The following is a 26,773-nucleotide window of genomic DNA, read 5'->3' on the forward strand; positions in this document are numbered from 1 at the left end:
GGGGGTGTCCTTAAGGTCAGTGGTCATTAAGGTCCCCTCCAACCCAAAGCCTTCTAGGATTCTGTTTCTAAAAACACCTCTTCTGTTCCATCCCAGTAATAATAAACAGCACAAGCAGAAATCAGCTCTGCCAGCCTGGGGTGTCCCCATGCATTCAGGTCGTCCTCATCCCCCCCACACTCACGCTACAGCCTGCCCCATGGGAGGCCAAGGGGAGATGTTTCCCCTGCAGTTGCAGCTCTCCAGCAAAGGCCCTGGACTGAATGGAACAGGCGGTGCTGGAGCTACACCGGGGGTGCTTGGAGGGCTTGTAGGCACAGTAAAAGATGCATTTCAAACAGCCCAGCTGGGCCCTGCTCGTGTCCCGCAGCCCGAAGGAGATGCCAGCACGGACGCGCTTTGAACCAGGGCATTTACTGGGGTACTGTGTGTTACTGGCATTTACTGTGGGGTACTGAACCGGACTGTGCGGTGGGGCCTGACAAGTGTCCCTACCTTGTGTTGACCTACAGAAGACGGAGGAACTGGCGAGGAGAAGAGGTGCCTTTTCCTGGCTGTGGTGAGTGTCCCCTCAGGTGCCCTGTGCCCACCCAGGTTCCCCTGCAGCGACTGGGATGGCCAGGACGCCTGCTGCGGCGTGTTTGCCCAATGCCGAGGTGTCTTCCCTGGCTTGTGGAGGCTCACGTCCAAGCCTGTCCGAATGAGCAATGAGAAATGCCTGGAGGGGCAGCCTGTGGGGCTCCCAGAACAGCCCCCTCTGGCATGGGTGCGGGATGCGTCCAGCCTGCCCTTTTTCCAGCTCTTTTTCTGCCCCACAGGACATTCTGCCTGATCTTCCTGTGCGTGGAGCTGGCCGTCACTTTCATGCTGGGTGTCGCGGTGCTCTACGCCTCCTATTACGACCGGGAGTTCTTCTACCACCTGCTGCTTCAAGTGCTGCCAGAAGACACCTACACTGACCTGGCACACTTCCTTGAAGAGACCCCGTCTCTGGTCAGTGAGGGCGTGCTGCCCCACTGACATCTCCTCTAAATAAAACCGAGGCTGCTCTACCCAGTTCCTCTGTGCCTGTGCAAGAAAGGGAACTGACCAGGAAAAAAACAAGTACTGAGTCCCTCTACAGATAGGTAGGAGAAACTTCACGTTTGCAGGGCCCCGGGGGACTTCAAGCACCATCTGTGTGCTGGAGGGATAACACCGCAAGACATCAGCAATCCGGGAGGGTCCTGGGGTGCGCTGATGGCAGCTTCCTCACCTGCCTGCTATCCCGAGCAGTGGATATGTATGGGGTGAGCAGCCCCTCACCCCAATGCTGAGCGGGGGCTGCTGTTCCCAGCATGGCATAGAGTCTAGGGAAGGGTTTAAAGAAGATGGTAGGAACAAGTCAGGACTGAACTGGTCCTCACAGCTCCTCGCGTTTTGAACCAGGGCATTTACTGGGGTAAATCCAGGTATGGGGGGCAGTGACCCACCCCTGGGTGCTAATGGAGGGCTGGGAAGCGTCCCTCCACAACTCACTTCTGGCACCAGCCCCAGAGCAGTGACAGCCATGTCCCAGTGGGCAGCAGCACTGAATCCCAGCTCAGAAATCTGTGCTCGTCCATGTGTCGCAAAAGGAATGATGCGCTTCACTCCTAAGAGAGAAGCAGCAATAGATTTATTGCTGAAAACAGTGATGGAGCAAAGCCAAATATGCCTGCTGAATGGCTGCTTGGCAGCTTACCAGTGTGTGGGGCTAGCAGAGGGCATCAAACAGACCTCAGTGTGACCACAAGTCAGCCCAGCCTTACAGGGTGCAGTGCACACAGGGGCCTGGCACACCCCATCATTATCTGGGCACTACTGAGCGCACAACTCATACACGCTGGCCTGCTGTACGAATGAGAGGTCTGTTGGGCCTGCTGGGAACCTCTTGTCCCGATGCGGGAAACGTTTCTTGGCGCGCAACCTCAAGTTTCTTAGTGAGTGGGGCTACATCTGGCTGGTGGCCAGTCTCTAGCGGTCTTCCCCAGGGCTCAGTTCTGGGGCCAATTACCTTCAACATGTTTATCAAAGATCTAGGTGCAGGAGAGGAATGGGTCCTCAGCAGGTTTGCCAATGACACTAAACTGGGAGGCACCGTTGACTCCGTGGAGGGCTGAGAGGCTTTGCAGAAGGATCTAGACAGATTGGCACACTGGGAGATTAGTAACGGCATGAAGTTCAACAACGGAAGATGCCAGGTGCTGCACCTGGGACAGCGTAATGCTGGATGCAAGCACAGGCTGGGAGACGAGTGGCTGGAGAGAGCAGCTCAGCAGAAAGGGCTCTGGAGGTGCAGCTCCACAGCAGGCTCAGCGTGAGCCAGCAGCCAAGTCCTGGCAGCCACGAGGGCAAAATGCATTCTGGAGTGCATTCAACCCAGTAAAGCCAGCCGTTAATTGTCTTGCTGCATTTAATTATCTTAATTAATTAATTAATAATTAATTTTCTTGCTGTATTTAGTACGTGTGCAGCCTCACCTTGAGTATTGTGTGCACTTCTGGGCTCCACAACACAAAAGGGATGTGGACGTCCTTGAAAGTGTCCGGAGCAGGGCAACAAAGCTGGCAAAAGGGCTGGAAGCCACGTCCTGTGAGGACAGGCTGAGGTCACCTGGCTTGTCTAGGCTGGAGAAGAGAAGGCAAAGAGGCCACCTCATTGCTTTCTACAACTTCCCGAGGAGGACAAATGCAGAGGCAGGTGTCGATCTCTTCTCCCTGGTAACCGATGAAAGGATGCACGGGAATGGCACAAAGCTGCGCAAGGAGAGGTTCAGACTGTACCTGAGGAAAAACTGCCTTACCATGAGGGTGGTCAAACACTGGCACAGGCTTCCTGGTGAGGTGGTAACTCCCCATGCCTGTCAGTGTTCGAGAGGCATTTGGATGATGCCCTCAATAATAAGCTTTAACTTTTAGTTAACTCTGGAGTGGTTCAGCTGTTGGACTGGATGATCTTTGAAGATCCCTTCCGACTCGAGCTATTCTATTCCATTCTATTCTAAAATGACCGATCCCCAGTGATGGGACCAATCCTGGAAAGGATGTGTTGCATAACTCTCTAAACCCCCTCTTTTACCCTTTTATTGCTGAGCATGACATTACATGGCGTGGAACGTCTTGTTGGTTAGTACGGTTGCTCTGCCTGGTTATGTCTCCTCCCAACCTCTGGCTCACCCCACGGCCATTCACTCGAGGGGCGGGTGTAATAGACAAATATAGTGTAAATAGGTGTAAAAATAGGTGTAAAAGAACTAGAGAAGGCCTCGATGCTGTGCAAACACTGGTCAGCAAAAGCGAACAACTTCAGCGCACTACCAGCATCGTTTTGGCCACAGCTCTAAAACACAGCACCTTACAAGCTGCTATTAAGAATATTAACTCTATCCCAGCCAGACGCAGTACAGGGGAGCAGGCCACGGCTGGAGGCCTTTGGGGCTGTTCTCATCAGTTACAGCTCATCCATCCCACAGGCACTCTGTGAAGCAGGTGCCCGAGCCGCTTCCTCTTGTGGAGCTCCACATCACCCCAGAATGCCTCTGACAAGCAAGAGAATGGGAGAAGCCACCACCGCCTGAGGGAGAAGCAGCTACACCCCCCTCATTTTGAAAAGACTCGGACAAAGACTTGCATAAGTCTTTGCCAAGACTTATGACAAGATGCAGGTGAGAAAGAGCCTGACAGGGGGCTCATGCCCCAGCCCAACACTGGCTCTCCCTTCATGCGGCTCTCCTCTCCCCGTGCTTGGGATACTGGGGAATGGGCTTGCTCTCAGAACCCCTCCTGCATCTGTCACGTCTCTGACCAGGCTGTGTGCGCTGGCGTGGGACAAGGCCACCTTAGTGAGGTGTTCCCATCCGTTCCCGGTGCTCCTGAGAGTAAGAGATGAGCTGCAAGCAGCAGCTGCAGGGCTTGGCCTCTCCCTCACACTCAGCCCTGCTCCTAGCTCTCTGCCTGTGTTGGTGCCAAGCAAGTGCTGCAGGCAGTAAGCATGATCTGGAGCAGGTGAGAGCAGACAGAGGCCTCTCTGGATAGAAAATTGCTGCTTATGACACTGATTCGTGGAAGAACTCCACAACTCAAAGCAAATGAATTATAAAGTAGGTATGTGGTTTATTTCAGCACCAGGCACATGCGGGACAGCTCCCAAAGGCATGCGCACCCCAACGCGGCAACTTGCTTGCGTTATAGACAGTAAAGAGTTACATAGGCATGAAGTTTCCCAATATGCCTATACATATGCATAACCTATCCCCGCGCGCAGTGCCTTCTGGTGGTGGTCGTCGGGGGGTCGTGGGGATGAAGGTTGGTGGCTCTTCTTCATCACCACTAGCCGACCCCCTGCCTTTGTACAGACTCAGCTGCTCCATGGCTCTTGTCCAAACCGCAAGGTCGGTCTTTTGAGACAGGTTTGGGTTTTTTTTGTTGTTTTTTTGAGACATGTTCACTTCGTTGCTTTCTACAACTTCCCGAGGAGGACAAATGCAGAGGCAGGTGTCGATCTCTTCTCCACACTCACACACTACAGCCTGCCCTGGGGGGGGCACACTACAGCCGGCACTGGGAGGGGCTGTCCTTAAGGTCAGTGGTCATTAAGGTCCCCTCCAACCCAAAGCATTCTAGGATTCTGTTTCTAAAAACACCTCTTCTGTTCCATCCCAGTAATAATAAACAGCACAAGCAGAAATCAGCTCTGCCAGCCTGGGGTGTCCCCATGCATTCAGGTCGTCCTCATCCCCCCGACACTCACGCTACAGCCTGCCCCATGGGAGGCCAAGGGGAGATGTTTCCCCTGCAGTTGCAGCTCTCCAGCAAAGGCCCTGGACTGAATGGAACAGGCGGTGCTGGAGCTACACCGGGGGTGCTTGGAGGGCTTGTAGGCACAGTAAAAGATGCATTTCAAACAGCCCAGCTGGGCCCTGCTCGTGTCCCGCAGCCCGAAGGAGATGCCAGCACGGACGCGCTTTGAACCAGGGCGTTTACTGGGGTAAATCCAGGTATGGGGGGCAGTGACCCACCCCTGGGTGCTACTGACCACTGGTCAATATGCAGATCCCTGAGGAATGCCACTCGTTACTGGTTTCTGCCTGGACACTGAGCCTCTGACCGCTACTCTTTGAGTGCAACCATCTCGCCAATTCCTTACCCACCGAGTTGTCCGTCCATCCGATCCATGTCTCTCCAGTTTAGAGATCATGGGGGACAGTGCAAGTGCTTTGCACGAGTCCAGGTAGATGATGTCCGTTGCTCTTTCCCTACCCACCAATGCTGCAACCCCATCATAGAAGGGCACCAGATTTGTCAGGCATGATCTGCCCCGAGTGAAGCCGTGTTGTCTGTCACCAATCGCCTCCTTATTTTCTATAGCCCTCAGCAACAACTTCTCAGGTACGACGGACAGTGGGTGGTGAAGGCTGTGCACCCCCACAAAGGGAGGAAGGCTTGTAGCTCCCAGGTCTTCCATTTTCCCCTTTGTAGAATGGGGGCTATGTTTCCTCTCCTCCAGTCAGTGGGAACTACTTAAACAGACTTCCACAGCCTCTCCTGTATGATGGCCAGTGGCTTAGCAAGTCCACCGGTTCCCTCAGGCCCCGTGGACGTAGCTCACTGGGAAACTACTGGTGGGGACATGGGAGTTGAAATAGTGAGGGGAAAGGGGGACATATGGGAGCGGGGGCACAGGCGAGTGAAAATGGGGGGCACGCTGGGGGGCACGGGGGATTCTCAGGGAGCCTGTTGGTTGTGCTCCCAGATGGCTGCACGACGGCGGTGCTGTAGCGCAGGTTTGCGCTTTTGTTCCAAAGGGCAAAGTGACAGCGGAGCCCAGCAGAGCCTTCTCTTTGAGGCCCCTGAAGCTCTCCTGCAGGCAGCCAGGAGGGGACAGCTCACTCGAGGCCACACCTGAGGAGAAACAAGGTGCTTGTGGCAGAGCCGGGTGAACGATGGCGGCAGCAGGCACGGTGGGCCTGCAGCAGGCTTCCAGAAGCAGCAATGGTGTGAAATGCGTCACAGCTGGCACAGACCGCTGCCCCGAGCACACCTGGGCCGTTGGTCCAAAGGGGAAAGTGGGTTCTGAAAGAGCCGGGCCTTTCCAAGCAGCTCGTAGCAGGGAGCAGAAGCTTCACAAGTTACAGGCTGAGCAGCCTTTCCACAGCCCCCTGACGACTTTTTCAGTGGGGATCCAGCCACCCCTCTAGACCCTGCCTGGTCATACCATCCCCACCACGGTGGGTATGGTGTTCTGGGTCTGCCTGGGATGGACTCAACCTTCCCCACAGCAGCCCATGCAGCACTATGCTCTGTACTTCTGGCTAGAACTGACTTGATATTGCACCAATGTGTTTTGTCTACTGCTGAGCCGTGCTGGCACAGCATCAGGACTCCCACAGCGCCCTCCCTCTGCCACCCCCCAGCCCCAAATCCAGTCGGCTGGCTGTGGGCAAGAGGTGGGGAGGGGGCATTGCCAGGGCAGCTGACCCAAAAAGACCAAAGGGATAGTCCATACGGCAACGTCACGCTCAGCAATAAAAGCTGTGGAAGGGGAGGGAGAAGGGGGGGAGACACAGGGGACACAGATTCCTTGGTCAAGATCTTTATTTATTCCTCCGATTCCTCCGTTTCTTCCTTCCTCTCCTGCTGCAAGATCTCAGTTCATCATCGCTATCCTGCAGGAGATCACGTAGCTCTGGAGGCACAGTTGTCACCAGGTCATCGTCTGAAACTTCTTCTACCAAATTAGAGGGGACAAATCCTCTCGTGCCATCCGTCAGCTCTCCCACAAACCAGCCGTCTTCATCCATGTCTCCATAGACATAGACGTATTCTCCCGCAGTCAGAGGAAGCTCTGCTTCGGGGTGCTCATTAGGACCCTCGAAAGGATCGTAGCTGTATCGAGCTAAAAATTTTCGAAGTTTTAGCGATTCTTCTTCCGAGGACTGCAGGATGAAGGACACATGCTCTGCTCCTGCTTCTTCGTTCCCATGCACAGGGCCCTGGTCTGAAAGAAGGCGGCACCCAGGACTGTTGTGTGCGGCATCTGATGTCCAGGTGCTTGTGTGGGATGCCGGGACCTTGGTTGCCTCCTCAGAAACATCAGAGCTGTCTTCGCGGTTGCAAAGGTCATGGGACTGCTCTGCATAGGCCTGTGCTGTGGGAGAAGATGTCACCTGTGGTAGTCCTGAACCGACACGGTTGGATTCTTTTCTTTTTTCTTGCTCAAGTTGCTGAGAGAGCAGCTCCCATTGTTGACTTTGGTGCTGATTCTGTTTCTCTAATTCTCTCAGCTGCGCTTGAGACGCTTGCGTGTCTTCCTCATGTGTCCTTCTTTGCTCTGCCCAAGCCCTCTGCAAATGCTCAACTTCCTCTTTCTTCTTCTGCAGCAGTCGCCTTGTTTCCTCGAGGTCGTTCTCCTGTTGTTGCCTTCGTCCTGCCAGTTGTCTCATGGCTTTCAGTTCACAACCCAGATCTTGCAGTCGTGTTTGAAGACGTTTGGCCTCTCCGATGGCAGAATTTCGCTGCTCTGTCACTTGCACGAGTTTCCCCTTCAGAGCAGCGTTGTCAGATCGAACCTCGTCTATCCGCTCCTTCTGCCCACGGAGCTGAGAATTTTCTTCTGCGCGCCTGGCATTTTCATTTGTCATCTCTCTCAGACGCACTTTCAGCTCCTCGTACCTTTGCTGCAGTCTTGAGCGTTCCTGATCCAGGTTCCTGTGAGGCCTAAGTTTTTTCCCAGCCTCGGTTTCCGATTCCCCTCTCTGCTGCTGGTCGACCTGCTCTGTCTTTGCAGCAGTCTTTCCAGATTTCAGGTCGGTCTCTTTCAGTTGCCTGGTGTTTTCTTTCAGGTGCTTGGTAAGGAGGCCTAGCATACTAGTCTTCTGCTGGAGCCTCTCCACCTCCTCCCCCAGTTCCAGAGCGCTTTCCTTCCCCAGAAGGCGGGTCTCCTCTTGAAGGACACCGCATTGCCTCTGCAGGTCCTCCAGGGCATGCTGCAGATGAGCTTTCTCCTGCAGCAGCTGGCTGTCTCCACTGCCAGGTGGGCAGGCCTCTTGTTGCGCTGCCACCTGAACACCCACGTCTGTGACCGCCCGCCCGCAGCTCTTCCCTTCTCCCTGGAGGTGAGCTTTTAAGCTGGAGTGGGTTGTCTGCTGCCCTCCTCCCCCAGCAGCACCAGATGCACCGGGGCTCTTCGAAGAGCAGGTCCCGGTGGTCCCTGCGCCCAGGCGAGTCTGCAGGCGGTGCCAGGCCGCAGCCCTGTCTTCGCTGTGGGAGGCAGACGGCCTCCCCTCAGCCTGCTCCAGGATGTACTGCTGGAAGAGCCTTCTCTGCAGTTCCAGTTCATTTTGGAGGCTTACGATGCGGGCGGTCTGCTTGCTGTCCTTCCGCCAGTGGAGCTGCCTGTGGACCTCCTGCAGCTTGCTGCGGGCCTCGCTGCTGCTGCTGCAGCCGTGCCTCACCAGCTCCTCGGCCAGCTCCTGCTGCAGGTCCCGCGCCTGGCGGACGGCGTCGTCCCGCTGCTCTTGGAGCAACTCCTGTGCCTGGCGCCACTCGGCCTCCTTCTCACGCAGCAGCTGACGGATCTCTGTTGCCCGCTGCTTCTGGCTCAGCTCCCACAGCCGCTGCAGCTCCCGTGCCCGTTGCTGCTCCCATCTGGAGCGTAGCTTCTCAGCCAGAAGCTGCCGCTCCTGCTCTGCCATCTTCTTTATCTGGCGGGTTTCATCAGCAAAGCGGCGGTGCAGCTCCTGCGAGTGGAGACGCTCGGCCTCCAGCTGGGCCCGCAGCGCCTCCAGCTCCTGCCTGTGCTCCTCCTGCTGCACAGGCCTGCTGGGGGGTCGCGCTGGGCCCCGACGGGATGAGGGGTGACTGTGCGCCACGGGCCCCTGGCCCACACCACCCCGGATCATGGCTTAAGGATTCAGAACGATGAACGTTCACCAAACGCTGCCAGCAATAGCCACCAGCGATCGCACGGCCTGGGCCTCTGAGGGACAGCAGCCTCTGAGCCCTCAGCAGACACCGGCTCCCAGCACCGCGCAGCAGCAGAGGTCGCCTCTGCCACTGGCCCGGCCTGGGCGAGCGCGGCCTTATATAGTGTCCGGGTGATGGCGTCATAGAGGAGGGATGACGTCATATGACCTTATATGGTGCGTGCCCGCCCGGACACACCCCGACAGCCTCAGCGCAAGGGGTGCAGAGGAGGGAGGTGAAGGGTTGTTAACGAGTGCAGACGGAGCCCCCGCGCAGGTGCGCAACGAGAATGTGTCTGTGAGGCCTCAGGCACGGGCACAGCTTACGGGTCTGGGCCACGTCTGTCCTTTAGTGGGGGAAGCGTGGTAGTGATGACATACAGCATTACACAGCCATTAGCATGGGTTGTTAACGAGGGTTAACAACCCCTAGAAGGGTTGTTAACGAGGTCATATGACGTCATCCCTCCTCTATGACGCCATCACCCGGACACTATATAAGGCCGCGCTCGCCCAGGCCGGGCCAGTGGCAGAGGCGACCTCTGCTGCTGCGCGGTGCTGGGAGCCAGTGTCTGCTGAGGGCTCAGAGGCTGCTGTCCCTCAGAGGCCCAGGCCGTGCGATCGCTGGTGGCTATTGCTGGCAGCGTTTGGTGAACGTTCATCGTTCTCATCCATTAAGCCATGATCCGGGGTGGTGTGGGCCAGGGGCCCGTGGCGCACAGTCACCCCTCATCCCGTCGGGGCCCAGCGCGACCCCCCAGCAGGCCTGTGCAGCAGGAGGAGCACAGGCAGGAGCTGGAGGCGCTGCGGGCCCAGCTGGAGGCCGAGCGTCTCCACTCGCAGGAGCTGCACCGCCGCTTTGCTGATGAAACCCGCCAGATAAAGAAGATGGCAGAGCAGGAGCGGCAGCTTCTGGCTGAGAAGCTACGCTCCAGATGGGAGCAGCAACGGGCACGGGAGCTGCAGCGGCTGTGGGAGCTGAGCCAGAAGCAGCGGGCAACAGAGATCCGTCAGCTGCTGCGTGAGAAGGAGGCCGAGTGGCGCCAGGCACAGGAGTTGCTCCAAGAGCAGCGGGACGACGCCGTCCGCCAGGCGCGGGACCTGCAGCAGGAGCTGGCCGAGGAGCTGGTGAGGCACGGCTGCAGCAGCAGCAGCGAGGCCCGCAGCAAGCTGCAGGAGGTCCACAGGCAGCTCCACTGGCGGAAGGACAGCAAGCAGACCGCCCGCATCGTAAGCCTCCAAAATGAACTGGAACTGCAGAGAAGGCTCTTCCAGCAGTACATCCTGGAGCAGGCTGAGGGGAGGCCGTCTGCCTCCCACAGCGAAGACAGGGCTGCGGCCTGGCACCGCCTGCAGACTCGCCTGGGCGCAGGGACCACCGGGACCTGCTCTTCGAAGAGCCCCGGTGCATCTGGTGCTGCTGGGGGAGGAGGGCAGCAGACAACCCACTCCAGCTTAAAAGCTCACCTCCAGGGAGAAGGGAAGAGCTGCGGGCGGGCGGTCACAGACGTGGGTGTTCAGGTGGCAGCGCAACAAGAGGCCTGCCCACCTGGCAGTGGAGACAGCCAGCTGCTGCAGGAGAAAGCTCATCTGCAGCATGCCCTGGAGGACCTGCAGAGGCAATGCGGTGTCCTTCAAGAGGAGACCCGCCTTCTGGGGAAGGAAAGCGCTCTGGAACTGGGGGAGGAGGTGGAGAGGCTCCAGCAGAAGACTAGTATGCTAGGCCTCCTTACCAAGCACCTGAAAGAAAACACCAGGCAACTGAAAGAGACCGACCTGAAATCTGGAAAGACTGCTGCAAAGACAGAGCAGGTCGACCAGCAGCAGAGAGGGGAATCGGAAACCGAGGCTGGGACAAAACTTAGGCCTCACAGAAACCTGGATCAGGAACGCTCAAGACTGCAGCAAAGGTACGAGGAGCTGAAAGTGCGTCTGAGAGAGATGACAAATGAAAATGCCAGGCGCGCAGAAGAAAATTCTCAGCTCCGTGGGCAGAAGGAACGGATAGACGAGGTTCGATCTGACAACGCTGCTCTGAAGGGGAAACTCGTGCAAGTGACAGAGCAGCGAAATTCTGCCATCGGAGAGGCCAAACGTCTTCAAACACGACTGCAAGATCTGGGTTGTGAACTGAAAGCCATGAGACAACTGGCAGGACGAAGGCAACAACAGGAGAACGACCTCGAGGAAACAAGGCGACTGCTGCAGAAGAAGAAAGAGGAAGTTGAGCATTTGCAGAGGGCTTGGGCAGAGCAAAGAAGGACACATGAGGAAGACACGCAAGCGTCTCAAGCGCAGCTGAGAGAATTAGAGAAACAGAATCAGCACCAAAGTCAACAATGGGAGCTGCTCTCTCAGCAACTTGAGCAAGAAAAAAGAAAAGAATCCAACCGTATCGGTTCAGGACTACCACAGGTGACATCTTCTCCCACAGCACAGGCCTATGCAGAGCAGTCCCATGACCTTTGCAACCGCGAAGACAGCTCTGATGTTTCTGAGGAGGCAACCAAGGTCCCGGCATCCCACACAAGCACCTCGACATCAGATGCCGCACACAACAGTCCTGGGTGCCGCCTTCTTTCAGACCAGGGCCCTGTGCATGGGAACGAAGAAGCAGGAGCAGAGCATGTGTCCTTCATCCTGCAGTCCTCGGAAGAAGAATCGCTAAAACTTCGAAAATTTTTAGCTCGATACAGCTACGATCCTTTCGAGGGTCCTAATGAGCACCCCGAAGCAGAGCTTCCTCTGACTGCGGGAGAATACGTCTATGTCTATGGAGACATGGATGAAGACGGCTGGTTTGTGGGAGAGCTGACGGATGGCACGAGAGGATTTGTCCCCTCTAATTTGGTAGAAGAAGTTTCAGACGATGACCTGGTGACAACTGTGCCTCCAGAGCTACGTGATCTCCTGCAGGATAGCGATGATGAACTGAGATCTTGCAGCAGGAGAGGAAGGAAGAAACGGAGGAATCGGAGGAATAAATAAAGATCTTGACCAAGGAATCTGTGTCCCCTGTGTCTCCCCCACTTCTCCCTCCCCTTCCACAGCTTTTATTGCTGAGCGTGACGTTGCCGTATGGACTATCCCTTTGGTCTTTTTGGGTCAGCTGCCCTGGCAATGCCCCCTCCCCACCTCTTGCCCACAGCCAGCCGACTGGATTTGGGGCTGGGGGGTGGCAGAGGGAGGGCGCTGTGGGAGTCCTGATGCTGTGCCAGCACGGCTCAGCAGTAGACAAAACACATTGGTGCAATATCAAGTCAGTTCTAGCCAGAAGTACAGAGCATAGTGCTGCATGGGCTGCTGTGGGGAAGGTTGAGTCCATCCCAGGCAGACCCAGAACACCATACCCACCGTGGTGGGGATGGTATGACCAGGCAGGGTCTAGAGGGGTGGCTGGATCCCCACTGAAAAAGTCGTCAGGGGGCTGTGGAAAGGCTGCTCAGCCTGTAACTTGTGAAGCTTCTGCTCCCTGCTACGAGCTGCTTGGAAAGGCCCGGCTCTTTCAGAACCCACTTTCCCCTTTGGACCAACGGCCCAGGTGTGCTCGGGGCAGCGGTCTGTGCCAGCTGTGACGCATTTCACACCATTGCTGCTTCTGGAAGCCTGCTGCAGGCCCACCGTGCCTGCTGCCGCCATCGTTCACCCGGCTCTGCCACAAGCACCTTGTTTCTCCTCAGGTGTGGCCTCGAGTGAGCTGTCCCCTCCTGGCTGCCTGCAGGAGAGCTTCAGGGGCCTCAAAGAGAAGGCTCTGCTGGGCTCCGCTGTCACTTTGCCCTTTGGAACAAAAGCGCAAACCTGCGCTACAGCACCGCCGTCGTGCAGCCATCTGGGAGCACAACCAACAGGCTCCCTGAGAATCCCCCGTGCCCCCCAGCGTGCCCCCCATTTTCACTCGCCTGTGCCCCCGCTCCCATATGTCCCCCTTTCCCCTCACTATTTCAACTCCCATGTCCCCACCAGTAGTTTCCCAGTGAGCTACGTCCACGGGGCCTGAGGGAACCGGTGGACTTGCTAAGCCACTGGCCATCATACAGGAGAGGCTGTGGAAGTCTGTTTAAGTAGTTCCCACTGACTGGAGGAGAGGAAACATAGCCCCCATTCTACAAAGGGGAAAATGGAAGACCTGGGAGCTACAAGCCTTCCTCCCTTTGTGGGGGTGCACAGCCTTCACCACCCTCAGGCGGGAGGCAGAGCTGAGGCAGGGCCGGGCTGGGTGGGGGGGGGCACTCTGGAAGGTTCTGTGCTGTGGGGCGTGCTGGGGGGGGGCACTGGGAGGGGGTGTCCTTAAGGTCAGTGGTCATTAAGGTCCCCTCCAACCCAAAGCCTTCTAGGATTCTGTTTCTAAAAACACCTCTTCTGTTCCATCCCAGTAATAATAAACAGCACAAGCAGAAATCAGCTCTGCCAGCCTGGGGTGTCCCCATGCATTCAGGTCGTCCTCATCCCCCCCACACTCACGCTACAGCCTGCCCCATGGGAGGCCAAGGGGAGATGTTTCCCCTGCAGTTGCAGCTCTCCAGCAAAGGCCCTGGACTGAATGGAACAGGCGGAGCTGGAGCTACACCGGGGGTGCTTGGAGGGCTTGTAGGCACAGTAAAAGATGCATTTCAAACAGCCCAGCTGGGCCCTGCTCGTGTCCCGCAGCCCGAAGGAGATGCCAGCACGGACGCGCTTTGAACCAGGGCATTTACTGGGGTACTGTGTGTTACTGGCATTTACTGTGGGGTACTGAACCGGACTGTGCGGTGGGGCCTGACAAGTGTCCCTACCTTGTGTTGACCTACAGAAGACGGAGGAACTGGCGAGGAGAAGAGGTGCCTTTTCCTGGCTGTGGTGAGTGTCCCCTCAGGTGCCCTGTGCCCACCCAGGTTCCCCTGCAGCGACTGGGATGGCCAGGACGCCTGCTGCGGCGTGTTTGCCCAATGCCGAGGTGTCTTCCTGGGCTTGTGGAGGCTCACGTCCAAGCCTGTCCGAATGAGCAATGAGAAATGCCTGGAGGGGCAGCCTGTGGGGCTCCCAGAACAGCCCCCTCTGGCATGGGTGCGGGATGCGTCCAGCCTGCCCTTTTTCCAGCTCTTTTTCTGCCCCACAGGACATTCTGCCTGATCTTCCTGTGCGTGGAGCTGGCCGTCACTTTCATGCTGGGTGTCGCGGTGCTCTACGCCTCCTATTACGACCGGGAGTTCTTCTACCACCTGCTGCTTCATGTGCTGCCAGAAGACATCTTCACTGACCTGGCACACTTCCTTGAAGAGACCCCGTCTCTGGTCAGTGAGGGCGTGCTGCCCCACTGACATCTCCTCTAAATAAAACCGAGGCTGCTCTACCCAGTTCCTCTGTGCCTGTGCAAGAAAGGGAACTGACCAGGAAAAAAACAAGTACTGAGTCCCTCTACAGATAGGTAGGAGAAACTTCACGTTTGCAGGGCCCCGGGGGACTTCAAGCACCATCTGTGTGCTGGAGGGATAACACCGCAAGACATCAGCAATCCGGGAGGGTCCTGGGGTGCGCTGATGGCAGCTTCCTCACCTGCCTGCTATCCCGAGCAGTGGATATGTATGGGGTGAGCAGCCCCTCACCCCAATGCTGAGCGGGGGCTGCTGTTCCCAGCATGGTATAGAGTCTAGGGAAGGGTTTAAAGAAGATGGTAGGAACAAGTCAGGACTGAACTGGTCCTCACAGCTCCTCGCGCTTTGAACCAGGGCATTTACTGGGGTAAATCCAGGTATGGGGGGCAGTGACCCACCCCTGGGTGCTAATGGAGGGCTGGGAAGCGTCCCTCCACAACTCACTTCTGGCACCAGCCCCAGAGCAGTGACAGCCATGTCCCAGTGGGCAGCAGCACTGAATCCCAGCTCAGAAATCTGTGCTCGTCCATGTGTCGCAAAAGGAATGATGCGCTTCACTCCTAAGAGAGAAGCAGCAATAGATTTATTGCTGAAAACAGTGATGGAGCAAAGCCAAATATGCCTGCTGAATGGCTGCTTGGCAGCTTACCAGTGTGTGGGGCTAGCAGAGGGCATCAAACAGACCTCAGTGTGACCACAAGTCAGCCCAGCCTTACAGGGTGCAGTGCACACAGGGGCCTGGCACACCCCATCATTATCTGGGCACTACTGAGCGCACAACTCATACATGCTGGCCTGCTGTACGAATGAGAGGTCTGTTGGGCCTGCTGGGAACCTCTTGTCCCGATGCGGGAAACGTTTCTTGGCGCGCAACCTCAAGTTTCTTAGTGAGTGGGGCTACATCTGGCTGGTGGCCAGTCTCTAGCGGTCTTCCCCAGGGCTCAGTTCTGGGGCCAATTACCTTCAACATGTTTATCAAAGATCTAGGTGCAGGAGAGGAATGGGTCCTCAGCAAGTTTGCCAATGACACTAAACTGGGAGGCACCGTTGGCTCCGTGGAGGGCTGAGAGGCTTTGCAGAAGGATCTAGACAGATTGGCACACTGGGAGATTAGTAACGGCATGAAGTTCAACAAAGGAAGATGCCAGGTGCTGCACCTGGGACAGCGTAATGCTGGATGCAAGCACAGGCTGGGAGACGAGTGGCTGGAGAGAGCAGCTCAGCAGAAAGGGCTCTGGAGGTGCAGCTCCACAGCAGGCTCAGCGTGAGCCAGCAGCCAAGTCCTGGCAGCCACGAGGGCAAAATGCATTCTGGAGTGCATTCAACCCAGTAAAGCCAGCCGTTAATTGTCTTGCTGCATTTAATTATCTTAATTAATTAATTAATAATTAATTTTCTTGCTGTATTTAGTACGTGTGCAGCCTCACCTTGAGTATTGTGTGCACTTCTGGGCTCCACAACACAAAAGGGATGTGGACGTCCTTGAAAGTGTCCGGAGCAGGGCAACAAAGCTGGCAAAAGGGCTGGAAGCCACGTCCTGTGAGGACAGGCTGAGGTCACCTGGCTTGTCTAGGCTGGAGAAGAGAAGGCAAAGAGGCCACCTCATTGCTTTCTACAACTTCCCGAGGAGGACAAATGCAGAGGCAGGTGTCGATCTCTTCTCCCTGGTAACCGATGAAAGGATGCACGGGAATGGCACAAAGCTGCGCAAGGAGAGGTTCAGACTGTACCTGAGGAAAAACTGCCTTACCATGAGGGTGGTCAAACACTGGCACAGGCTTCCTGGTGAGGTGGTAACTCCCCATGCCTGTCAGTGTTCGAGAGGCATTTGGATGATGCCCTCAATAATAAGCTTTAACTTTTAGTTAACTCTGGAGTGGTTCAGCTGTTGGACTGGATGATCTTTGAAGATCCCTTCCGACTCGAGCTATTCTATTCCATTCTATTCTAAAATGACCGATCCCCAGTGATGGGACCAATCCTGGAAAGGATGTGTTGCATAACTCTCTAAACCCCCTCTTTTACCCTTTTATTGCTGAGCATGACATTACATGGCGTGGAACGTCTTGTTGGTTAGTACGGTTGCTCTGCCTGGTTATGTCTCCTCCCAACCTCTGGCTCACCCCACGGCCATTCACTCGAGGGGCGGGTGTAATAGACAAATATAGTGTAAATAGGTGTAAAAATAGGTGTAAAAGAACTAGAGAAGGCCTCGATGCTGTGCAAACACTGGTCAGCAAAAGCGAACAACTTCAGCGCACTACCAGCATCGTTTTGGCCACAGCTCTAAAACACAGCACCTTACAAGCTGCTATTAAGAATATTAACTCTATCCCAGCCAGACGCAGTACAGGGGAGCAGGCCACGGCTGGAGGCCTTTGGGGCTGTTCTCATCAGTTACAGCTCATCCATCCCACAGGCACTCTGTGAAGCAGGTGCCCGAGCCGCTTCCTCTTGTGGAGCTCCACATCACCCCAGAATGCCTCTGACAAGCAAGAGAATGGGAGAAGCCACCACCGCCTGAGGGAGAAGCAGCTACACCCCCCTCATTTTGAAAAGACTCGGACAAAGACTTGCATAAGTCTTTGCCAAGACTTATGACAAGATGCAGGTGAGAAAGAGCCTGACAGGGGGCTCATGCCCCAGCCCAACACTGGCTCTCCCTTCATGCGGCTCTCCTCTCCCCGTGCTTGGGATACTGGGGAATGGGCTTGCTCTCAGAACCCCTCCTGCATCTGTCACGTCTCTGACCAGGCTGTGTGCGCTGGCGTGGGACAAGGCCACCTTAGTGAGGTGTTCCCATCCGTTCCCGGTGCTCCTGAGAGTAAGAGATGAGCTGCAAGCAGCAGCTGCAGGGCTTGGCCTCTCCCTCACACTCAGCCCTGCTCCTAGCTCTCTGCCTGTGTTGGTGCCAAGCAAGTGCTGCAGGCAGTAAGCATGATCTGGAGCAGGTGAGAGCAGACAGAGGCCTCTCTGGATAGAAAATTGCTGCTTATGACACTGATTCGTGGAAGAACTCCACAACTCAAAGCAAATGAATTATAAAGTAGGTATGTGGTTTATTTCAGCACCAGGCACATGCGGGACAGCTCCCAAAGGCATGCGCACCCCAACGCGGCAACTTGCTTGCGTTATAGACAGTAAAGAGTTACATAGGCATGAAGTTTCCCAATATGCCTATACATATGCATAACCTATCCCCGCGCGCAGTGCCTTCTGGTGGTGGTCGTCGGGGGGTCGTGGGGATGAAGGTTGGTGGCTCTTCTTCATCACCACTAGCCGACCCCCTGCCTTTGTACAGACTCAGCTGCTCCATGGCTCTTGTCCAAACCGCAAGGTCGGTCTTTTGAGACAGGTTTGGGTTTTTTTTGTTGTTTTTTTGAGACATGTTCACTTCGTTGCTTTCTACAACTTCCCGAGGAGGACAAATGCAGAGGCAGGTGTCGATCTCTTCTCCACACTCACACACTACAGCCTGCCCTGGGGGGGGCACACTACAGCCGGCACTGGGAGGGGCTGTCCTTAAGGTCAGTGGTCATTAAGGTCCCCTCCAACCCAAAGCATTCTAGGATTCTGTTTCTAAAAACACCTCTTCTGTTCCATCCCAGTAATAATAAACAGCACAAGCAGAAATCAGCTCTGCCAGCCTGGGGTGTCCCCATGCATTCAGGTCGTCCTCATCCCCCCGACACTCACGCTACAGCCTGCCCCATGGGAGGCCAAGGGGAGATGTTTCCCCTGCAGTTGCAGCTCTCCAGCAAAGGCCCTGGACTGAATGGAACAGGCGGTGCTGGAGCTACACCGGGGGTGCTTGGAGGGCTTGTAGGCACAGTAAAAGATGCATTTCAAACAGCCCAGCTGGGCCCTGCTCGTGTCCCGCAGCCCGAAGGAGATGCCAGCACGGACGCGCTTTGAACCAGGGCATTTACTGGGGTAAATCCAGGTATGGGGGGCAGTGACCCACCCCTGGGTGCTACTGACCACTGGTCAATATGCAGATCCCTGAGGAATGCCACTCGTTACTGGTTTCTGCCTGGACACTGAGCCTCTGACCGCTACTCTTTGAGTGCAACCATCTCGCCAATTCCTTACCCACCGAGTTGTCCGTCCATCCGATCCATGTCTCTCCAGTTTAGAGATCATGGGGGACAGTGCAAGTGCTTTGCACGAGTCCAGGTAGATGATGTCCGTTGCTCTTTCCCTACCCACCAATGCTGCAACCCCATCATAGAAGGGCACCAGATTTGTCAGGCATGATCTGCCCCGAGTGAAGCCGTGTTGTCTGTCACCAATCGCCTCCTTATTTTCTATAGCCCTCAGCAACAACTTCTCAGGTACGACGGACAGTGGGTGGTGAAGGCTCTGCACCCCCACAAAGGGAGGAAGGCTTGTAGCTCCCAGGTCTTCCATTTTCCCCTTTGTAGAATGGGGGCTATGTTTCCTCTCCTCCAGTCAGTGGGAACTACTTAAACAGACTTCCACAGCCTCTCCTGTATGATGGCCAGTGGCTTAGCAAGTCCACCGGTTCCCTCAGGCCCCGTGGACGTAGCTCACTGGGAAACTACTGGTGGGGACATGGGAGTTGAAATAGTGAGGGGAAAGGGGGACATATGGGAGCGGGGGCACAGGCGAGTGAAAATGGGGGGCACGCTGGGGGGCACAGGGGATTCTCAGGGAGCCTGTTGGTTGTGCTCCCAGATGGCTGCACGACGGCGGTGCTGTAGCGCAGGTTTGCGCTTTTGTTCCAAAGGGCAAAGTGACAGCGGAGCCCAGCAGAGCCTTCTCTTTGAGGCCCCTGAAGCTCTCCTGCAGGCAGCCAGGAGGGGACAGCTCACTCGAGGCCACACCTGAGGAGAAACAAGGTGCTTGTGGCAGAGCCGGGTGAACGATGGCGGCAGCAGGCACGGTGGGCCTGCAGCAGGCTTCCAGAAGCAGCAATGGTGTGAAATGCGTCACAGCTGGCACAGACCGCTGCCCCGAGCACACCTGGGCCGTTGGTCCAAAGGGGAAAGTGGGTTCTGAAAGAGCCGGGCCTTTCCAAGCAGCTCGTAGCAGGGAGCAGAAGCTTCACAAGTTACAGGCTGAGCAGCCTTTCCACAGCCCCCTGACGACTTTTTCAGTGGGGATCCAGCCACCCCTCTAGACCCTGCCTGGTCATACCATCCCCACCACGGTGGGTATGGTGTTCTGGGTCTGCCTGGGATGGACTCAACCTTCCCCACAGCAGCCCATGCAGCACTATGCTCTGTACTTCTGGCTAGAACTGACTTGATATTGCACCAATGTGTTTTGTCTACTGCTGAGCCGTGCTGGCACAGCATCAGGACTCCCACAGCGCCCTCCCTCTGCCACCCCCCAGCCCCAAATCCAGTCGGCTGGCTGTGGGCAAGAGGTGGGGAGGGGGCATTGCCAGGGCAGCTGACCCAAAAAGACCAAAGGGATAGTCCATACGGCAACGTCACGCTCAGCAATAAAAGCTGTGGAAGGGGAGGGAGAAGGGGGGGAGACACAGGGGACACAGATTCCTTGGTCAAGATCTTTATTTATTCCTCCGATTCCTCCGTTTCTTCCTTCCTCTCCTGCTGCAAGATCTCAGCTCATCATCGCTATCCTGCAGGAGATCACGTAGCTCTGGAGGCACAGTTGTCACCAGGTCATCGTCTGAAACTTCTTCTACCAAATTAGAGGGGACAAATCCTCTCGTGCCATCCGTCAGCTCTCCCACAAACCAGCCGTCTTCATCCATGTCTCCATAGACATAAACGTATTCTCCCGCAGTCAGAGGAAGCTCTGCTTCGGGGTGCTCATTAGGACCCTCGAAAGGATCGTAGCTGTATCGAGCTAAAAATTTTCGAAGTTTTAGCAATTCTTCTTCCGAGGACTGCAGGATGAAGGACACATGCTCTGCTCCTGCTTCTTCGTTCCCATGCACAGGGCCCTGGTCTGAAAGAAGGCGGCACCCAGGACTGTTGTGTGCGGCATCTGATGTCGAGGTGCTTGTGTGGGATGCCGGGACCTTGGTTGCCTCCTCAGAAACATCAGAGCTGTCTTCGCGGTTGCAAAGGTCATGGGACTGCTCTGCATAGGCCTGTGCTGTGGGAGAAGATGTCACCTGTGGTAGTCCTGAACCGACACGGTTGGATTCTTTTCTTTTTTCTTGCTCAAGTTGCTGAGAGAGCAGCTCCCATTGTTGACTTTGGTGCTGATTCTGTTTCTCTAATTCTCTCAGCTGCGCTTGAGACGCTTGCGTGTCTTCCTCATGTGTCCTTCTTTGCTCTGCCCAAGCCCTCTGCAAATGCTCAACTTCCTCTTTCTTCTTCTGCAGCAGTCGCCTTGTTTCCTCGAGGTCGTTCTCCTGTTGTTGCCTTCGTCCTGCCAGTTGTCTCATGGCTTTCAGTTCACAACCCAGATCTTGCAGTCGTGTTTGAAGACGTTTGGCCTCTCCGATGGCAGAATTTCGCTGCTCTGTCACTTGCACGAGTTTCCCCTTCAGAGCAGCGTTGTCAGATCGAACCTCGTCTATCCGCTCCTTCTGCCCACGGAGCTGAGAATTTTCTTCTGCGCGCCTGGCATTTTCATTTGTCATCTCTCTCAGACGCACTTTCAGCTCCTCGTACCTTTGCTGCAGTCTTGAGCGTTCCTGATCCAGGTTCCTGTGAGGCCTAAGTTTTTTCCCAGCCTCGGTTTCCGATTCCCCTCTCTGCTGCTGGTCGACCTGCTCTGTCTTTGCAGCAGTCTTTCCAGATTTCAGGTCGGTCTCTTTCAGTTGCCTGGTGTTTTCTTTCAGGTGCTTGGTAAGGAGGCCTAGCATACTAGTCTTCTGCTGGAGCCTCTCCACCTCCTCCCCCAGTTCCAGAGCGCTTTCCTTCCCCAGAAGGCGGGTCTCCTCTTGAAGGACACCGCATTGCCTCTGCAGGTCCTCCAGGGCATGCTGCAGATGAGCTTTCTCCTGCAGCAGCTGGCTGTCTCCACTGCCAGGTGGGCAGGCCTCTTGTTGCGCTGCCACCTGAACACCCACGTCTGTGACCGCCCGCCCGCAGCTCTTCCCTTCTCCCTGGAGGTGAGCTTTTAAGCTGGAGTGGGTTGTCTGCTGCCCTCCTCCCCCAGCAGCACCAGATGCACCGGGGCTCTTCGAAGAGCAGGTCCCGGTGGTCCCTGCGCCCAGGCGAGTCTGCAGGCGGTGCCAGGCCGCAGCCCTGTCTTCGCTGTGGGAGGCAGACGGCCTCCCCTCAGCCTGCTCCAGGATGTACTGCTGGAAGAGCCTTCTCTGCAGTTCCAGTTCATTTTGGAGGCTTACGATGCGGGCGGTCTGCTTGCTGTCCTTCCGCCAGTGGAGCTGCCTGTGGACCTCCTGCAGCTTGCTGCGGGCCTCGCTGCTGCTGCTGCAGCCGTGCCTCACCAGCTCCTCGGCCAGCTCCTGCTGCAGGTCCCGCGCCTGGCGGACGGCGTCGTCCCGCTGCTCTTGGAGCAACTCCTGTGCCTGGCGCCACTCGGCCTCCTTCTCACGCAGCAGCTGACGGATCTCTGTTGCCCGCTGCTTCTGGCTCAGCTCCCACAGCCGCTGCAGCTCCCGTGCCCGTTGCTGCTCCCATCTGGAGCGTAGCTTCTCAGCCAGAAGCTGCCGCTCCTGCTCTGCCATCTTCTTTATCTGGCGGGTTTCATCAGCAAAGCGGCGGTGCAGCTCCTGCGAGTGGAGACGCTCGGCCTCCAGCTGGGCCCGCAGCGCCTCCAGCTCCTGCCTGTGCTCCTCCTGCTGCACAGGCCTGCTGGGGGGTCGCGCTGGGCCCCGACGGGATGAGGGGTGACTGTGCGCCACGGGCCCCTGGCCCACACCACCCCGGATCATGGCTTAATGGATGAGAACGATGAACGTTCACCAAACGCTGCCAGCAATAGCCACCAGCGATCGCACGGCCTGGGCCTCTGAGGGACAGCAGCCTCTGAGCCCTCAGCAGACACCGGCTCCCAGCACCGCGCAGCAGCAGAGGTCGCCTCTGCCACTGGCCCGGCCTGGGCGAGCGCGGCCTTATATAGTGTCCGGGTGATGACGTCATAAAGGAGGGATGACGTCATATGACCTCGTTAACAACCCTTCTAGGGGTTGTTAACCCTCGTTAACAACCCATGCTAATGGCTGTGTAATGCTGTATGTCATCACTACCACGCTTCCCCCACTAAAGGACAGACGTGGCCCAGACCCGTAAGCTGTGCCCGTGCCTGAGGCCTCACAGACACATTCTCGTTGCGCACCTGCGCGGGGGCTCCGTCTGCACTCGTTAACAACCCTTCACCTCCCTCCTCTGCACCCCTTGCGCTGAGGCTGTCGGGGTGTGTCCGGGCGGGCACGCACCATATAAGGTCATATGACGTCATCCCTCCTCTATGACGCCATCACCCGGACACTATATAAGGCCGCGCTCGCCCAGGCCGGGCCAGTGGCAGAGGCGACCTCTGCTGCTGCGCGGTGCTGGGAGCCGGTGTCTGCTGAGGGCTCAGAGGCTGCTGTCCCTCAGAGGCCCAGGCCGTGCGATCGCTGGTGGCTATTGCTGGCAGCGTTTGGTGAACGTTCATCGTTCTGAATCCTTAAGCCATGATCCGGGGTGGTGTGGGCCAGGGGCCCGTGGCGCACAGTCACCCCTCATCCCGTCGGGGCCCAGCGCGACCCCCCAGCAGGCCTGTGCAGCAGGAGGAGCACAGGCAGGAGCTGGAGGCGCTGCGGGCCCAGCTGGAGGCCGAGCGTCTCCACTCGCAGGAGCTGCACCGCCGCTTTGCTGATGAAACCCGCCAGATAAAGAAGATGGCAGAGCAGGAGCGGCAGCTTCTGGCTGAGAAGCTACGCTCCAGATGGGAGCAGCAACGGGCACGGGAGCTGCAGCGGCTGTGGGAGCTGAGCCAGAAGCAGCGGGCAACAGAGATCCGTCAGCTGCTGCGTGAGAAGGAGGCCGAGTGGCGCCAGGCACAGGAGTTGCTCCAAGAGCAGCGGGACGACGCCGTCCGCCAGGCGCGGGACCTGCAGCAGGAGCTGGCCGAGGAGCTGGTGAGGCACGGCTGCAGCAGCAGCAGTGAGGCCCGCAGCAAGCTGCAGGAGGTCCACAGGCAGCTCCACTGGCGGAAGGACAGCAAGCAGACCGCCCGCATCGTAAGCCTCCAAAATGAACTGGAACTGCAGAGAAGGCTCTTCCAGCAGTACATCCTGGAGCAGGCTGAGGGGAGGCCGTCTGCCTCCCACAGCGAAGACAGGGCTGCGGCCTGGCACCGCCTGCAGACTCGCCTGGGCGCAGGGACCACCGGGACCTGCTCTTCGAAGAGCCCCGGTGCATCTGGTGCTGCTGGGGGAGGAGGGCAGCAGACAACCCACTCCAGCTTAAAAGCTCACCTCCAGGGAGAAGGGAAGAGCTGCGGGCGGGCGGTCACAGACGTGGGTGTTCAGGTGGCAGCGCAACAAGAGGCCTGCCCACCTGGCAGTGGAGACAGCCAGCTGCTGCAGGAGAAAGCTCATCTGCAGCATGCCCTGGAGGACCTGCAGAGGCAATGCGGTGTCCTTCAAGAGGAGACCCGCCTTCTGGGGAAGGAAAGCGCTCTGGAACTGGGGGAGGAGGTGGAGAGGCTCCAGCAGAAGACTAGTATGCTAGGCCTCCTTACCAAGCACCTGAAAGAAAACACCAGGCAACTGAAAGAGACCGACCTGAAATCTGGAAAGACTGCTGCAAAGACAGAGCAGGTCGACCAGCAGCAGAGAGGGGAATCGGAAACCGAGGCTGGGAAAAAACTTAGGCCTCACAGGAACCTGGATCAGGAACGCTCAAGACTGCAGCAAAGGTACGAGGAGCTGAAAGTGCGTCTGAGAGAGATGACAAATGAAAATGCCAGGCGCGCAGAAGAAAATTCTCAGCTCCGTGGGCAGAAGGAGCGGATAGACGAGGTTCGATCTGACAACGCTGCTCTGAAGGGGAAACTCGTGCAAGTGACAGAGCAGCGAAATTCTGCCATCGGAGAGGCCAAACGTCTTCAAACACGACTGCAAGATCTGGGTTGTGAACTGAAAGCCATGAGACAACTGGCAGGACGAAGGCAACAACAGGAGAACGACCTCGAGGAAACAAGGCGACTGCTGCAGAAGAAGAAAGAGGAAGTTGAGCATTTGCAGAGGGCTTGGGCAGAGCAAAGAAGGACACATGAGGAAGACACGCAAGCGTCTCAAGCGCAGCTGAGAGAATTAGAGAAACAGAATCAGCACCAAAGTCAACAATGGGAGCTGCTCTCTCAGCAACTTGAGCAAGAAAAAAGAAAAGAATCCAACCGTGTCGGTTCAGGACTACCACAGGTGACATCTTCTCCCACAGCACAGGCCTATGCAGAGCAGTCCCATGACCTTTGCAACCGCGAAGACAGCTCTGATGTTTCTGAGGAGGCAACCAAGGTCCCGGCATCCCACACAAGCACCTCGACATCAGATGCCGCACACAACAGTCCTGGGTGCCGCCTTCTTTCAGACGAGGGCCCTGTGCATGGGAACGAAGAATCAGGAGCAGAGCATGTGTCCTTCATCCTGCAGTCCTCGGAAGAAGAATCGCTAAAACTTCGAAAATTTTTAGCTCGATACAGCTACGATCCTTTCGAGGGTCCTAATGAGCACCCCGAAGCAGAGCTTCCTCTGACTGCGGGAGAATACGTCTATGTCTATGGAGACATGGATGAAGACGGCTGGTTTGTGGGAGAGCTGACGGATGGCACGAGAGGATTTGTCCCCTCTAATTTGGTAGAAGAAGTTTCAGACGATGACCTGGTGACAACTGTGCCTCCAGAGCTACGTGATCTCCTGCAGGATAGCGATGATGAGCTGAGATCTTGCAGCAGGAGAGGAAGGAAGAAACGGAGGAATCGGAGGAATAAATAAAGATCTTGACCAAGGAATCTGTGTCCCCTGTGTCTCCCCCCCTTCTCCCTCCCCTTCCACAGCTTTTATTGCTGAGCGTGACGTTGCCGTATGGACTATCCCTTTGGTCTTTTTGGGTCAGCTGCCCTGGCAATGCCCCCTCCCCACCTCTTGCCCACAGCCAGCCGACTGGATTTGGGGCTGGGGGGTGGCAGAGGGAGGGCGCTGTGGGAGTCCTGATGCTGTGCCAGCACGGCTCAGCAGTAGACAAAACACATTGGTGCAATATCAAGTCAGTTCTAGCCAGAAGTACAGAGCATAGTGCTGCATGGGCTGCTGTGGGGAAGGTTGAGTCCATCCCAGGCAGACCCAGAACACCATACCCACCGTGGTATTGACCACGTATGACCAGGCAGGGTCTAGAGGGGTGGCTGGATCCCCACTGAAAAAGTCGTCGGGGGGCTGGGAATGATGGGGAAGGGTCTGGATGGTGTGGTGGGAGCTCCTACGCTCACCCACCGAGGAGCTCAGAGGGACGGCAGCGTCAGGGGGAGCCCAGACAAGTCCCTGCCGGGCTCCTGCCGGGCCCATCGCAGGGGCCATCCGCCCAGCAAAGGCCCATCCACACAAGTCCAGTGGGGCACAGGAAGGCACCGTGGCGGCGGGAACCCAAAGCAAGGACTCCAGCAGAATGGGCACCTTGTCCCGGTCCCTCCTGGGGCTGTCCCGGCAGAGCCACCAGCCCCACTGCCCAGGCATGGAACCCATCGCCATGGGCCCTCGGGTCACCCTTCGGTCTGTGGGGGGAGCTGGCTGCCTGGCGGTGGGACGCCTCGCGGGACGCAATGGAAAAGCCCTGTGGGATCCTAAAGGGCTGACACAATGTTTAGGGGAGGAGCAGCTGTGGGGAAATTAAGGGGCAGCCGGCACCTTGAGCAGATGGGGGTTTGCCTGCGTGTGTGCGAGTGGTAATGAAGAGCAAGTCAAGTGAGCAAGCAGTATGAGTGTTCTCCAAGGGATGTCAGCTCTGCGCGTGCATGCGCCGGTGAATCTCTAGGGGTGAGAGCACAGCGTGGCCAGCTCCACAGCTCGGTTTGGAGCCTCCTTTTTCCTTCATTCTTGGTCACAATGGTGACCAAGACTCTGCTTTACGCGGCTTGTGGAAAGGCTGCTCAGCCTGTAACTTGTGAAGCTTCTGCTCCCTGCTACGAGCTGCTTGGAAAGGCCCGGCTCTTTCAGAACCCACTTTCCCCTTTGGACCAACGGCCCAGGTGTGCTCGGGGCAGCGGTCTGTGCCAGCTGTGACGCATTTCACACCATTGCTGCTTCTGGAAGCCTGCTGCAGGCCCACCGTGCCTGCTGCCGCCATCGTTCACCCGGCTCTGCCACAAGCACCTTGTTTCTCCTCAGGTGTGGCCTCGAGTGAGCTGTCCCCTCCTGGCTGCCTGCAGGAGAGCTTCAGGGGCCTCAAAGAGAAGGCTCTGCTGGGCTCCGCTGTCACTTTGCCCTTTGGAACAAAAGCGCAAACCTGCGCTACAGCACCGCCGTCGTGCAGCCATCTGG

General features: G+C 56.8%; 4 protein-coding genes and 1 long non-coding RNA gene across 5 annotated transcripts; 3 read left to right on the forward strand and 2 right to left on the reverse strand.

The window, feature by feature from the left end:
- The first annotated feature begins 295 nt into the window (after positions 1 to 295).
- On the forward strand, positions 296 to 1,052 carry LOC136788025 (uncharacterized). The gene is made up of 2 exons (XR_010827039.1): positions 296 to 559; positions 819 to 1,052. It is a non-coding gene; the product is annotated as an uncharacterized lncRNA (long non-coding RNA).
- A 5,561-nt stretch (positions 1,053 to 6,613) lies between these two features.
- LOC136787997 (RIMS-binding protein 3C-like) lies at positions 6,614 to 8,920 on the reverse strand. Its single transcript, XM_066985441.1, has one exon. The coding sequence runs from the start codon at positions 8,918 to 8,920 to the stop codon at positions 6,614 to 6,616; it is 2,307 nt and encodes a 768-aa protein (XP_066841542.1).
- A 744-nt stretch (positions 8,921 to 9,664) lies between these two features.
- Positions 9,665 to 11,971, forward strand: LOC136787998 (RIMS-binding protein 3C-like). The gene has a single exon (XM_066985442.1). It carries the CDS (start codon positions 9,665 to 9,667, stop codon positions 11,969 to 11,971), a length of 2,307 nt encoding a protein of 768 aa, XP_066841543.1.
- Positions 11,972 to 19,873: 7,902 nt separating this feature from the next.
- On the reverse strand, positions 19,874 to 22,180 carry LOC136787999 (RIMS-binding protein 3C-like). The gene has a single exon (XM_066985443.1). The coding sequence runs from the start codon at positions 22,178 to 22,180 to the stop codon at positions 19,874 to 19,876; it is 2,307 nt and encodes a 768-aa protein (XP_066841544.1).
- A 744-nt stretch (positions 22,181 to 22,924) lies between these two features.
- LOC136788000 (RIMS-binding protein 3C-like) lies at positions 22,925 to 25,231 on the forward strand. The gene has a single exon (XM_066985444.1). The coding sequence runs from the start codon at positions 22,925 to 22,927 to the stop codon at positions 25,229 to 25,231; it is 2,307 nt and encodes a 768-aa protein (XP_066841545.1).
- Positions 25,232 to 26,773: the final 1,542 nt, after the last annotated feature.

Source organism: Anser cygnoides, chromosome 32 (assembly GCF_040182565.1).
Source record: "Anser cygnoides isolate HZ-2024a breed goose chromosome 32, Taihu_goose_T2T_genome, whole genome shotgun sequence".
Taxonomy (NCBI): Eukaryota; Metazoa; Chordata; class Aves; order Anseriformes; family Anatidae; genus Anser; species Anser cygnoides.